General features: G+C 38.1%; 2 protein-coding genes across 8 annotated transcripts in view; both read left to right on the forward strand.

Moving 5' to 3' along the window:
* Positions 1-61: 61 nt before the first annotated feature.
* Positions 62-14372, forward strand: part of LOC116312155 (receptor-type tyrosine-protein kinase FLT3-like) — a 19718-nt gene continuing 5407 nt past the window's right edge. The window contains exons 1-8 of one of the 7 annotated variants that reach the window (XM_039617079.1): positions 62-148; positions 768-841; positions 2490-2641; positions 2721-2845; positions 2952-3075; positions 3296-3438; positions 3652-3830; positions 4052-4190. In XM_039617079.1, coding sequence (XP_039473013.1) covers positions 121-148; positions 768-841; positions 2490-2641; positions 2721-2845; positions 2952-3075; positions 3296-3438; positions 3652-3830; positions 4052-4190 — 964 coding nt within the window. In that variant the 5' untranslated portion in view covers positions 62-120. The remainder of the gene's footprint in view (positions 149-767; positions 842-2489; positions 2642-2720; positions 2846-2951; positions 3076-3295; positions 3439-3651; positions 3831-4051; positions 4191-14372) is intronic. The other 6 variants (XM_039617083.1, XM_039617078.1, XM_039617082.1 and 3 more) reach the window with 6 other exon arrangements.
* LOC116314403 (receptor-type tyrosine-protein kinase FLT3-like) lies at positions 4595-9325 on the forward strand. The gene is given in 15 exon segments (XM_039617074.1): positions 4595-4692; positions 4772-4886; positions 4971-5173; positions 5276-5379; positions 5465-5597; positions 6240-6344; positions 6428-6538; positions 6689-6845; positions 6950-7062; positions 7206-7327; positions 7627-7774; positions 7777-7953; positions 8041-8140; positions 8357-8462; positions 8546-9325. Coding segments are annotated over 14 exon segments (1824 nt in total). The 5' UTR covers positions 4595-4692; positions 4772-4860; the 3' UTR covers positions 8765-9325.

The raw sequence follows: 14372 nt of genomic DNA on the forward strand, positions 1-14372 counted from the left end.
TAGGCTCTCAGCGTCATCCAATGGTCTTATACTTCCTCTATTTATAAGGCACATACGGACGTCTTGTACGCCAGTCTAGCCACAGAGTGAGCATGTAAACCAGCCAGAAAATACGCATCAATGCCGAGGCACCAAAATATGATTGCGGGTGAGTAAGACTCTTTCAAATCCCTGTTTTGTGGCCTGAATTATTGCCACTGAAGTAGTGCAACTTTTAGCTTCACGTTTGGCCATTTACCAGTTAGGGTTCAAAAATTAAAAATTAGCATGTTAGAAATAAAGATTCAGATATAAAATATTGGGTTGACATCAAGATTTACATTTTCAGTTTGAGGAACTTCAAGGCTCAGCAGCGACTGACAAGTGTTAAGGCTAACATTTGTAGTTCATATAAGGTGACATATGATGCTCTCAGAAAGAAAATAAATATCAGAAATAATAGGTGTGTGTCCCTATAAAAAACACAAATTACACTTTGTGTGATTTTTATAGTTTATAAGTGTTTAACATTTCTGTTTTAATATAATAAAAAAAATACTACTGTGCCATTAATAAATTCACAGGAAACACTAAACACATCAGTTCATTTGTCCGCATGACTGTGTTGCATTGCGCTTTTTTTTCAAATTTGCTTATTTACTTAAGCTGTATTTTCTTTAAAATTAAATAATCAATTCCTGTTTAATTTGTTATTTTCCAGTAAATTTCTAATAATTCGGGAAATGTGCATTTGTTTGAACTGAAGTTTTCATTTTCTGTATCTCCAGCTGTTCTGCTGCTGTGTGCTGTTGGAGCACTGTCTGATGATGGGAAGACCCAACCATGTGTGGCCAATCATGAAGTAAGAGCTGCTTTAACTGGAAAATAATGAGGAAAAACAACACAATTTAGTAGATGCTGTACAACTGCTGAACTGACAGAAAATAAATGTAAATAATATATGCACAAACCATTAGAACTCCAATATGAAGTAATTCCACTAAAGCACTTTTTTGTATAAACAAAAGAAAATATTCTTCAAACTTTGTGTAGCTTTATCTTATTTTCACTAATGACAGTGTCATTGTTTCATGAGTATGCAGAAACACAAAAATGCAGAGCAACAAAATGCTCTAAAACATCACAGGGGGAAATGGTACTCCTGTTTCATTTCTCGAAATCTGTCACTTTGTCTCATTTCAGTAAAAACTCTGAGTCCAAATTTTATTCCATTATAAAAGTAATGGACATTTTTTTAACCAGTTCATAGTTTAATATTTTCACACATGTAGTTGTGTGAAAAATAAAGTATACCCACTTTCGTTTCTATGGTTTTACATGACAGGACAAATTAAAATAATCATCTGACACTTAGCAGTGACATTATTTGTTTAACAAATACTGAGTCAAAATGCAGAAGCTGTGTTTAAAAATATAAGTAGACCCCCAAGATTTAGCAGCAATAGCTTTAATAATAGTTTTCTGTGTGAGGTCATCAGTCATTCTTATAGCCCAAGTTATCACCCCTGCACCACCATGCTTCACAGTTGGTATGAGGTGTTGGTGCTGATATGATGTGTTTAGTTTTTTCATCATATGTGGTGCTGTGCATGACGGCCAGTCGTCTCCACTTTGGGCTCAACTGCCCAGTGGACATTGTTCCAGAAGTCTTGGGGTTTGTTCAGATGTTCAGATTTGTTCAACTTTGCAAAGCTAAGCTGGGCTGCCATGTTATTTTTAGAGAGACAAGGGTTTCTTCTGGCAACCCTTCCAAACAAGCTGTGTTTGTTCAGTCTTTTTCTAATTGTACTGTCATGAACTTTAATAATTACAATGTTAACTGAAGCCAATAGAGACTGACGTGTAGCTCACAAGCTTCTTGCTGATTCTGAGGTTTGCACTGTCTGAATTTGGGGTGACTTTGCTGGGACGTCACTCCTGGCAAGATTGGCAACTGTGTTGACTGTTTTCATCTTGTAAATAGTCTTTCTCACTGTAGAATGATGGATTTCAAATGGCCGAGTAACCCTTCCCAGATCGATTGGGAGCAACAATTCATTCACTGAGATGATTGTTGATGTTGTTACTCTTTCACGCCTGAATGCTCCAGACCAGAAAACCACTGAAACATTTGTTTTATAGAGGTGCTCATGATTACTGATGATCAGCACGTGACCGCTACTTACCCTCTTAAATCCTGTGGAAGTAATAAATAGTTACTTTGGTTTTCATACAATGCTTCTCCATTTTTGCTTTATTTTTCTTAAATAATTATATACTCTAATATTTTATGTGTTTTTATGTTGTCTTAATATGTAAAATTGAAGCAATGTTTATGCTTGGTTTGGTGATTAACAATCTCTCAGCTTTTATTACAACTTCAGACAATTATTTGCTAAATCAACCTTTTTATGTGTTTTTGTAAACCATTTTTCTTAACATCTTGCCATCAGTGATTATTTTATTGCTGCTTAATAAAGGAGGATTAAATGGTGGGTCTTGTTCTTCAGGCAGAATGTTTGACACCAGCTGATTATCTGAATCCATCTGTTACCATCAACAAAGAGTTGGCTTTGGGTAAGAAACTCATCATCTCCCTGGAGGGCCTCTCTGGATCTCCTGTCTGCCACTGGATCAGAGGAGAAGACCGAGTAATGACAGCGTAAGTGACCGCCTGTGTTTCTGTTTGTGTGCTTTTATCTTTTTATGCAATTAAACTGAGATGTTTCCTTTAATCTCAGCAGAAATGGGAGTCAGTCCATGGTTACATCACCGTTTTCTGAGACAGATTCAGGGGGGTACACTCTGACCTGTGACTCCAAAAATGCCACCATGTTTTCCACGACTGTGATTCTTCGTGTAATGAGTGAGTAACAGCTTCTCACCTTCTTTCTTCGACAATACTCAAACAATCTGTTTGATCATAAATTAGTGATAATAAAATGAATTTAATTGTTTTCTTTGTTGTTTAGAACGTCCAACAAAACGTCCAACAAAACCACAGCTGATGCTCGATGGTGTGGACGTGTCAGATACTTCCCCGCTTTTTAAGTGTGTCTCTGAGGGTTTCCCCAAACCCACAATCCAATGGTCTGGGTAAGATGTTGTCCTTTACGTTTTTATGCAAACTTTAGAATAGCAGCACTTCTTAATGTCTGATTTTAGACTGAATCATTTAGAGAGATGCTTTATTTTGGTAGGTGGTTAGGATAGATGGGTATTAGACAAGCTTTGACAATAATGTATGTCAAAGACACAGCGAATATAATTTTACATAATTTTACACCACTAACAATTTTTTTCTCTGTTTGAACAGTAACAAGGATGGAGAACAGAATTTTAAGGGAAGTGACAGAAAGACAGAGAGCAAAATATCAAGCGCTCAATATTATAATACAGGAATGATGTGCTGTGCAACCAATACTGAAGGACAAGAGTGCTCCCAACTGTATGACTACGGTAACTGGATTTAAATTAACTAATAACAAATTTAATACATCCACAAAGAATATATCCATAAATTATTACAGGAGTTAATTTGAGTAAAATTTGGTTCAAATACTTGAAAAAACAATGTTTACTCAGAGATTCACTAACTAATCTCAGAGAAGCAAATGACAAATTCTGCCTGCCAAATATATTTCTGACTTGAGGCCCTGATGTGTGTTTCAGACTTACAGAGCAGTGTAATGAACAAAGATGAGGCATCTACTGTCACCCTGAGCAAAGGTCAGTCTCTGCTGCTTCGCTGCAGAGTAAAAGGATACAGTCTGACATCACCTGTGTGGGAGAAAGGAGGAAGACTGCTCGATGCCAGGACATTAGCATGTAAACCAGAGGAGGAGGAGGAGGTACAGTAATGTCCTGTAATCAAGGAGAGTTTCCTTAAACTTTCTTGTTATGTTTGTCTGAAAACTGACCGACCTTTTTAATAAGATAAGATAAGATAAGATAAGATAAGATGGCCTTTATTAGTCCCACAGGTGGGAAATAATATTCCTCAGTCTGAGACACAAAGTACTTCACTGATAATCATCCTGCAAATGATCATTATTATGTTTTTTTCTTCCAGATGTGCATTAAAAATGACTCACATTATGGTGTTCAGATGGCCTACCTGTTCATCAGATCAGTGAGAGAGGAGCACAGCGGCACATACACCTGCACGAGTACAAATAAAAACTCAAAGTCTGTTGATGTTCATGTCTCGGGTTAGTAGACTTCATTTCATGTCATTATTATTTGAAACTGTTCCCACTGAATAAATCTGACTGGTTTATTCTTGTGTTTCCTCAGATGAAGTTTCCTCTCTGCAAAGCTGGATGAGACCAAGATCATATCAGCTCAGGAGGCATCCAGCACCTGCTTGCAGGCCACTGTTTCCTACCATCCTGTTCTCCAGCACTGTTCCTGGGAGACTCCTGACAAAAACAGGACTAAATGTGTCAGGGAGACATGGGTAACACAGCACAGGTACTTCAATGAAGCAAACTGTCACCATGTAGAAGTGTAAAAATATCCATTCATTCATGTTTTTCATGAGCAGCAACAGAGAACTGCTGCTGTCCAGTGTAATCATGTGATATGAGGTCTATAATGAACTGTTTCTCAGGACTGTGAAGCTTTGTGATCCACTCATATCAGGAGATTATAAGTTACACCTGGAGGCTGGAGGACAAAAGGAAACAAAGACCATATCAGTGTGTGTTGTAGGTGGGTTAATGTAGCCTTTGTTACATTTTTATTAGTATCTAAATGTAATTATGTTTGACATCATCTGATTTTGTTCCAGATAAACCAAAGTTCAACTTCTTGTTTAATAAGGATGATGGTACCCTCAACCTTGAGACTGCCAGTCTGGTGCCAGCAAACTATACCTGGATGTTTTGCTCTGAGTCCAATGACAGGTATGATTACCTGCACAGCCGTTCAGCTCAGAGAGCATTTTTAGCTCTGATTATTTAAACTCCTTTTACTTTGTTTTACTGCAGCTGTGAAACAGACTCGTCCTGGGATGAGGTCCCAAATGCATTTAAAGCAGACTCTGATGTTTCCTGCAACAAGCTGATCAAGAGCTCAGTGAGCAAAGACGTGGTGAAAGGAGTCAAATTCAGGTTTTGTCTGACAAACTCAGTTGGATCCTGGTGCCAAACCCATTACATGATTATCCCACCTACACCTCAGTCCTCTATTGGTAATAACAAGTCTTTAATGAATATATTTACTGAAAATATTTAATGAAAAAAAATCTAAAAGTTGTCATGCTCACACTGTTTTGTTTTGTTTTATTTTTTAGGTAAGCCACCTGAGGATAACTCCTTCCTGCTGAAAGTATGTGTGGTTCTGCTTCTGGCTTTGATAGTCGCCATTATGGCGCTCACGTATTTTATCAAAAAGAAGGTAAATATAAATAAGTTGTATCAGCATACATTTAAATGCAAACACACACAAAGACATGACACCAAACCTTTTATGTTTCCAGCAGAAACCCCAATATCAGCCTCAGCTTCAGATGATCCAGATGACTGGACCCAGTGATAATGATTACATCTACATCAACTTCAAGGACTTTGAGTATGACAGGAAATGGGAGTTTCCCAGGGAGAACCTTGAACTGGGTATGAAGTAAACTAGGTTACAGGGTTAAATATATGCATCAACACATAAATGCAATGTAAAGTTTTGCACTCAGTCAGTAAGAAGAGGTTTAAAAGAACATTCAAATATATGTAAAATTATTGATTTAGCTGCTAGCAGACCTCCGAAACCATTAAAAGAACGAGAGGCCCTTCAAATGGTAACAAGACGTACTTGAGGGCTTGCAAAATTACAGACTGAAGCAGAAAAAAGAGGAAAAAAAGTTCTTCTACATAAATGTGTTATCTGTGAAATATTCAGACTTTCCTCTTTTCATTTTTTTATGAAGAGTTTTACCTTTCTGGGCCTCAAAGTGTTGTCTGAACTCAGCAATACACCACGTTTAAAGAGGAAATGTCTCTTTGCCGGAACTTCTAACCAGATAGATACGTGAAACATGTCAAGGGGCCCCAACAGGACACCTTTAAGAGGCCGCAACTCTTTGGTTTAATATTGCAGAACAATCATTTGTCTTTAGTTTTTTTTTTTAATGGCATAAGCTCAATCTAAAAACTAACTTAATGTGAACACTTTTTTCCCTCATATTTCATTACAACGTGTCGATAAACTTCGACAATATAATGAACAAAACTGAATTTTGAGCGTTTTTCTGTCTTCCTCAGGTAAAGAACTGGGCTCTGGAGCTTTTGGCATGGTGGTCCAGGCTACAGCTTATGGCATCAAAAAGCCAGGAGTCTCACAGAAGGTGGCCGTCAAGATGCTGAAAGGTTGGTGTTCGTTTCATGAGTGACATGCAGAGCGTTAAAAGGGGTTATACCTAAAAGTGCTAATCTTGTACTTGACTCTGCAGAAAAACACCAGACTATGGAGAAGGAGGCTTTGATGTCAGAGCTCAAGATGCTAACTCACATTGGACACCATGCCAACATTGTCAACCTGCTCGGTGCATGCACAGACTCTGGTGCGTTTAACACATGCACAATCTCATCTTTCAGATGAGACCTACTGCACTGGTTTCTGATTATTTGGCATAAATCTTGTGCGCAAGTCATGATCTTGTATATTAATGTCAAACAGAAGTTTTAAAATAACCTAATTTCCCCTCATCTAGGACCAGTATACCTGATTTTCCAGTACTGCTGTCATGGAGACCTGCTGAATTACTTAAAAAACAACTGTGAACGTTACCACAAGTCTGTCACTGACGCTTTTGACAAAGACCGTTTCAGAAGCCTCTACCACAACCTGCAGCTCAGGAAATGCCCCAGGTGAGACAGGTTTCTATATCAGTGCTGCCTTTTGTTTATTTGTTAAATTATTCTCTGCAAAGTTGGTGTGGCATTACAGTTGTGTTACATTTGTCTTTTCTCAGTGCGCTGGAAGCACCAGTGGATAATTACGTGCCTATGTACACCGCTACCACAGGGGGGCAGGAGGACATCGCACTCCTTACCATCAACTCTGACAACATGGACAGCTGTGAAGGTGAGAAACGTGATATAAGGCCAGCAGAGCATGCGCGTTATCATGGTGAAAAAAAGACGTTTAAAAAAAGGTGTATGTGTGAACAGAGGTTGACACACTACTGTGAGATTCAGAAATGGTGGCTGAACACAATTTATCTGCAGACCCAGAGAGCTTTGAAACCCCAGACGAGCAGACGGAAGACCTGGAAGCCCTGACCTTTGATGACCTGCTGAGCTTTGCCTTCCAAGTGGCAAGAGGCATGGAGTTCCTCTCCTCCAAGAATGTAGGCGACAAACACCAGACAAACATCTGTCACCCAGCCTCTCTGCAGAAACACATTTAGTCTTTTTAGTTCCTCTGTGTTGATGATCAATTTAGACCTAAATAGGCAGACTTAACCTGAAACACCTGTGTTGGTTTCTTACTTCTTTGCATTTTGTCATAATATATCTATATTTGGGAGATTTGGAATTTTATAAACCGCACAGTTCAAGGGAAATTATTTAAATATAACTAAAATAAAATTACATATCAAAATAAATACACAAAACATATGCTGATGACTGCTCCTTTTGTCTGCAGTGTATCCATCGGGACCTGGCAGCTCGAAATGTCTTAGTGACAAACGGCAGGCAGGTGAAAATCGGTGACTTTGGACTCGCCCGGGACATCGACAACGACTCCAACTACGTCGTGAGAGGAAACGTATGTTGGATGATACTTTGGTCATTTTATATTATTCACTGACTCTTATGTTAATCACTGTGGGTGGGTGACTGAGCTCCGCTGTCTCACAGGTGCGTTTGCCAGTAAAGTGGATGGCTCCTGAGAGCATCTTCCAGGGAATGTACACCATGAAGAGCGATGTCTGGGCTTACGGCATTCTGCTCTGGGAGATCTTCTCACTCGGTAACTTTCACAAACATTAACTCATTGTGAGCAGCACATTCAAAAGATAAACAATCAGTTCTAATGTCTCAATGATGTTTGACTCAGGTGTCACTCCATACCCGGGCATAAAGGTGGATCATATGTTCTATTCAATGATTGAGAGAGGATTTAAGATGGAGTGTCCATACTATGCCAACGAAACTGTGTAAGTCTCATCTTAAATGTTTCATAAATGTAATGGGTTGTTTTAAGAAAACTATTATTTTAGGATTCAAATAAAGACAGAATCACATTAATACATCAGTAAAAATCAAAAATAATACTCTGTTTCTGTTCCGTTTTGAAACTTTAGCTATTCTGGACTTTTAAATATAACTTTTGCTTTTATTAAGTCAGTAGTGTTGTGTATGTTCTTCTGCAGGTATGGGATGATGTGTAAGTGTTGGGCCCTGGATCCCGCTAACCGCCCCTCTTTCTCCAAGTTGGTGTCCTTCCTGTGTGACCTGCTCACAGACCGAGAGGAGAATGTAGGCCTATATTTGTGTTAAATTATACTCAAACACATATGGGAATGTAGCAGCGTAATCACTACCAACATTCACTTTTTCAGCTCTACCAAAACACAATCAGTCGGACTTCCAGCGACTACCAGAATGCGTCGACCATCGTAGACATGTCTGCCTTGACCAAAGCAAGCGAAGAAAAGAAGACCCAGGCCACCAATGACTACTGTCAAACCTGTGCCACTGAAGAAAAGAGAGCAGAAACATGTGACGGAGACACCGTGGCAGCTGAGAAGGAGCTTCTGAAACCATCCGATGCAGAGTGATCGCCTTTATACATTTATTTTTCATCCATATATCCAACAGCTTATATAATAATACTGATAATACGGTACTAACCTAAGAATTTAGAGTAGAATGTACTTGCTTTATATTATATTCAAGCATATCAAGCAGTTTTGGTAAATTATGTTTTTTACAATAAAATGAGATTTGATAAAATATATATTTTTAAAGTATTTTTTTGTCCAGTTTTTATTGTGCAGCTACAAAATACAATTAATTATGAAACAAAAAAATATTCAGAGGAATGTACTTTAGAAATGTAGCTATGGAAAAAAAAGATTTCTCCATTATGTTTATCTGAAGACTCAGGAATTTATTACATGATGCATATATGACATTATATATTATATATATTACATTGTTATTAATGGAAATATTTTTTAAATACATTTATACACCAGCAGGGAATGCAAGCATTATATTTTTTGTACACATTTATTTTTTCCACAATAAACTTTCTTTATATATTTTACTGTAACTTTTACACTATATGCCATTTTATCTACAGCATTACACCTGCAATAAAATGTACTTTAAAGAAACTCATTTGGCCATGCCTGGTGTTTCCTCGGCTGTTTTATTTGAGTCTTGTCAAAGAAATAACAATCGGAATTTTTTTCATAAGCATTTCACAGGAAAATACTTTTTATATATACAAATTTCATTTTTCTCTTTAATGATTTTGTGTTATACTAGAGTACAACACATTCAGAGTGAAAACAAACTGCGTCTGACTTTACAAATTAAGATTTGTTGGAAAAACCACTGATCAGGTAAAATCTGATGTTCCTAAGTTGTGTTCTGTGTCCTCTTCCACTCCCTGTATATCCCAGGAGGTATCCTGCTGTATCATCAGGTTTGGAAGCTGCACTGTAGAGGAACACAGCGCTTATCAGAGAGTTTACTTATTTATTTATTTATTTGCTTTTTTGTCAGACATATGCACTTTTATTTTGGAGTTTTACACATATCTAAAATATGGTATCTTATTTTGTGGATCTCTGTAACAAAAGTTTTTTCAGACACTTTTTACTTTTTAAAATCTGTAATGTTACAATAAAGCTGAATGTGAATCCTCAAGCACAGCAGCTATAGACAGGAGTCCACTGCTCAAGGCACCACTACATGGAAGACACAAACATTTGTGTTGCCACAGCGCCACCTTGGGGAATTTCAGGAAATCCAAAAGTTAACCAGGAGACGTAATTCCAAAAATATATACCACCTTTATTCACTTTTAAGATGACAAGTCAGGATGAATTTGGGTTAAAGTTTAAAATATTTGTAAGTGTTACATATAATGCTAAAGGTCGAAGCTGCTGCCTGTGATGACAGGGGATAAAGGCGAAGAGATACGGCTCACCAGGGCAACACATCCTGACAGACTAACCACAAAGGGAAGGATATGCTGGCTCAGCCCATCACTCCTACTCAGCAAAACAAAGGAATAAATCAATCATAAAATCACAGTAGAACAAATGAATAATGACTCCTAGTCAAGATGAGCTTGGCCTAACAGACACTATAAAATTCAATAGAATTTGCAAAAGGATCAGATTCTCCTGATTACAGCGTACAAAAACAAAGAAAACACATATACAGGAACATCAGTCACAGACATGGAAACATCTGGGTTCACAAAAGAGAAGAAAAAAAGGAAAATAATTTTTAAAAATTATATTATATTATATTATATTATAAACATATAAATCTTGGTGTATTTTACTGTATGTAGTAACCATTTGTGCATAGTATAGTATTTTGGCTTTTTAAACACTATTTTTCTTATTTATTGTGCTGTTGTAACCAGTGAGTTTCATTAGTGTGGGATTGAACGAAACGTCTTTTTATTGAATGTTCTAACTTTAAATGTGTGGGTATCCCCCCAAATAGATGCAGCATAACTTATAACAATAATACAGAAGAAAAATTTACATTATACAAGGTAGAAAGAAATATAAACCAACATAAATATATCTGGGGAAAATCTGTGAGATGCTTAAAGTACCAGGCCTATACAGAGTTGGAGAACTCTCCAGAATATAGACCATAACCTTAAGAGCCTCAGAACATTACGGAGAAGCTACAAATTACATGATCCAAGTGTGCAAGCAGGTCTGAAGAGAAGCTCTTAGTGAAACCATCAACTCAGTATCAACCAATCATAACCCTGTCACTCAAAATGAGCCTTGCCCCACATTAAAAGGCAGAGCATAAAAGTGACTCTAGCATGAAAAGGGACTCATTCATTCAGTTTAAAGTAAATACATTTTTAAAAAAATAAATAAAAAACTAGGCAAGCATAGACATTTTTAGCAGGCAGAAATATTTCCACTCTTGACTGTTGAACCTTGAATTACAAGCTTACCGTTAGGAAGCGGCTCTGGACAGGATTTCCATATTAACATTAACATAGATCCTCCCGATTGAACAGCTGAAATTTGTTCAGTATTGCAACACGAAGCAACACGAAACAATTTTCCGTCTTTGGACAGCCAGGACAGCCACTATGTGGTCACTGCTGGGATATTTCTTGAATTACAAGATTTCAGTCAGGCAGCCTATGGGCAGCATCTACACGTTACCTCAGAAAGATCCCCCTGATTGAGGATTCCTACAGGAAGGGAAACAGTGAAGTGTCCATTTACGACACACTGGGATCATTTTCCATCTTTTGCATATCATTTATTCATTTAATTTGGAAATGGCACATTCAGTGTTACTTAGATGTGTACAATATGGCCTTGAGTATGTTTTGTTTTGCTTTGTGGCCAGCTGGTTCTATCAGGATCTTTTAAGCTGATTAACTAGATTACATTTTTTTTATTTCAGACTCTGTCTTGTAATCAAACATTTATTTCTAAGATTAAGCTGTAAGTAATTACTTGTTTTTTCCTTTGCAGTGTTCACTGTGAGTGTGTGAAGATGGAAATAAAGATGTAAAAGAATTCTGCATGAAAGTTCACCTTTTCAGTGCTGCATCTTCAACTGGATGTGCTAACTACGTCTTAAATCATCTTGCTAAGGAGAGTGAGAGCCTGTGTCCTCCGGGCTCACAATTCATTATGAGAGACTTCTATGTTGATGACGTTGTCACAAGCATAGCAGATGTAGATGAAGCTATTCAGCTTGCAAAAGAAGCCCAAAAGTTCTGTGCTATGGGTTTACTGCGACTACGCAAAGTTGTGCATAGTCGTAGTGCTTGAGAGTAAAACCATCTGAGCGTGCCACTGAACCAAAGGCTCTTGATCTCGTCGTTAATGATCCATCACTGTGAAGAGCCTTAAAAACCCACTTGGACATTGAATCAGACAGTTTCAGTTTCCATACCTTTCTGAAGGATCAACCAGAAACCCGACGTGGCATACTCTCCACAGTTGCCTCCCTTCATGAATCATTAGGGCTTGTTGCTCCTTTCCTGCTAACTGGGAAAAGGGTGTTTCAAGAAACTGTAGGCATTTCACAGGCTGGGATGTCCCACTCATCAGTTAACCTCAACCAGTCTGAAGATGCTGGAAGAGTGATCCGGCATTTGGAGAAAATCACATGCCTCACTGCTATGTATCAACTGACTTTGGAAAGATCAAATGATTATGGCCAGTGTTCATATTTGAGACACGTGAATGAAAATGGATCTCTTAATTGTGATCTGGTCGTGTCAAAGTCCACTGGAGCGACAATCAAGGCTGCGACAATCCTTAAGTTAGAGCTGACTGCTGCTGTTGTGTCCGTCACAGCAAGCACTACTCTAAAGGAAGGACTTGGTATTTCAGGGATTGATTAATATTTCTGTACAGACTCCAAGGTTGTACTAGGGTACAGCAACAACAAACCATGTCATTTTCACACATTTGTATTGAATAGGATTCAGAAAACTCATCTCAGTACAACTACTTAGCAGAGGCGATATGTCTCCACTGACAATAATCCTGTAGACCTTGCTTCAGGAGGTTCAAGTGCAAGCAAGCTTCTCACATAAAACTGGTTTACTGGACCCAACAGTACCTCCACCTGCAGAGGTAATCCCAGAAATCTCACTTGGGTGACCTGAAGTTAAAAAGGTTCAAACACTAAATGTGAAGACTGCACATTTCTGTCTCTCTCATCCAGATCAGATTAAGTTACTTGTTAATGGCATTCAACTTTCACCCCTGAGTAAACTGTTTTGATTGGATGCTTTTCTTGACAATGATGGAATCCTCAAGGCGGGAGGAAGACTGAAAAATACATCCCTCCCTGACTCTCAGAAGCATCCAATGATTATTCCAAAACACCATCACACAGCCAGGATGATAATAGCTCATTATCATGAGCAGGTTAAACACTAAGGAACTGGTTTAGGTGAATAAACGTTACGGTCTGCTTTTCACATGTCTTTGTTGTAGAGTAATTCACATTGAAATGTTGAATGACATGTCAGCTGATGCCTTCATTAACGGCTTCTGATGTTTTGTTGCTATAAGATCGGCAAGACAAATAAGATGTGATCAAGGAAGCAATTTTGTTGGAGCCAAGAATAAAATGTAGAATGCACTCAGTTGCCTGGACAGTTGCCTACTCACTGTGGATAGCCTGAATGATCCAGATGGTCCTGAATTACTTACTCCCAAACACATATCATGAAACCATGAAACACACTGGAGTCTTGCCACCTCCTGGAATCCAACACCATCAGAGAGGACATGCATACTTCTAAGAGGTGGTGTCACATTCAGTATCCAGCAGAGCAATTCTGGTCCTGCTGGAGGAGAATATCTCTCTATTATTGCCACTAGACAATGCTGGCGTGTTTCTAGAAGTGATCTGAAAGCTGGTCACATAGTCATCAAAAGGGGAGATGATGTGTCACGGAACGACTGGAGATTAGCCATAGTTGTAGAAACGGTGACTGATTAAGATGGACTTGTGAGGAAAGTTAAGATTCGTCTTGTGGAACAGAAAATGAGAAAGTAAGGACAACATTCTGGCAAACTGTCAATTGCTGAAGACTGATCTTGCTCTTAGAGGCTGTTTAACACAATGACTATAGTTTTTACTGTATGAAGACTTTATGTGTGGACGTTGTGTGGACGTTATCTGCATAAATAATTCTATTTCCAGTATGTAAAACGCCTTGTGGTTAAAGGTCATTTTGTGTTTAAAATCATTAGTGTTATATTTCTCTTTTTTGTTAGAACACTTATGATTTGGTGGGAGTGTAAATGACCTTTAAATGCTCAGACTTTTTTGAGTAATATTTTCACATATATTTGTTTTAAAAAATATTGTGTTTACTATATGGTTAACATGATAGTTTTTATATTCAAACATTTAGGAATTAAGTCTCCTGCCTGGCATGTCTGGACACCATCATGGTGATTAACCTATTTAATTTCCTCGGGGTTAAATTCTCCTGTAGGTGGCGCTGTGGCAGCAACAAATTTTCCCTTCAGGATGCGACAATGAAAATTTGGAGGCAGAGAAACGTGACTGCAGGTAAGTCAGAGTATTTCAAGGTTCCTCAGAATTGGTGGTAATCAGAACAACAGCCTGATACCTGCAGGCCTGACAACAGGAGATGTATCACTCCTGTAACACCTGTAACATTCA

This window comes from Oreochromis aureus, linkage group 9 (assembly GCF_013358895.1).
Source record: "Oreochromis aureus strain Israel breed Guangdong linkage group 9, ZZ_aureus, whole genome shotgun sequence".
In the NCBI taxonomy this organism is placed as follows: Eukaryota; Metazoa; Chordata; class Actinopteri; order Cichliformes; family Cichlidae; genus Oreochromis; species Oreochromis aureus.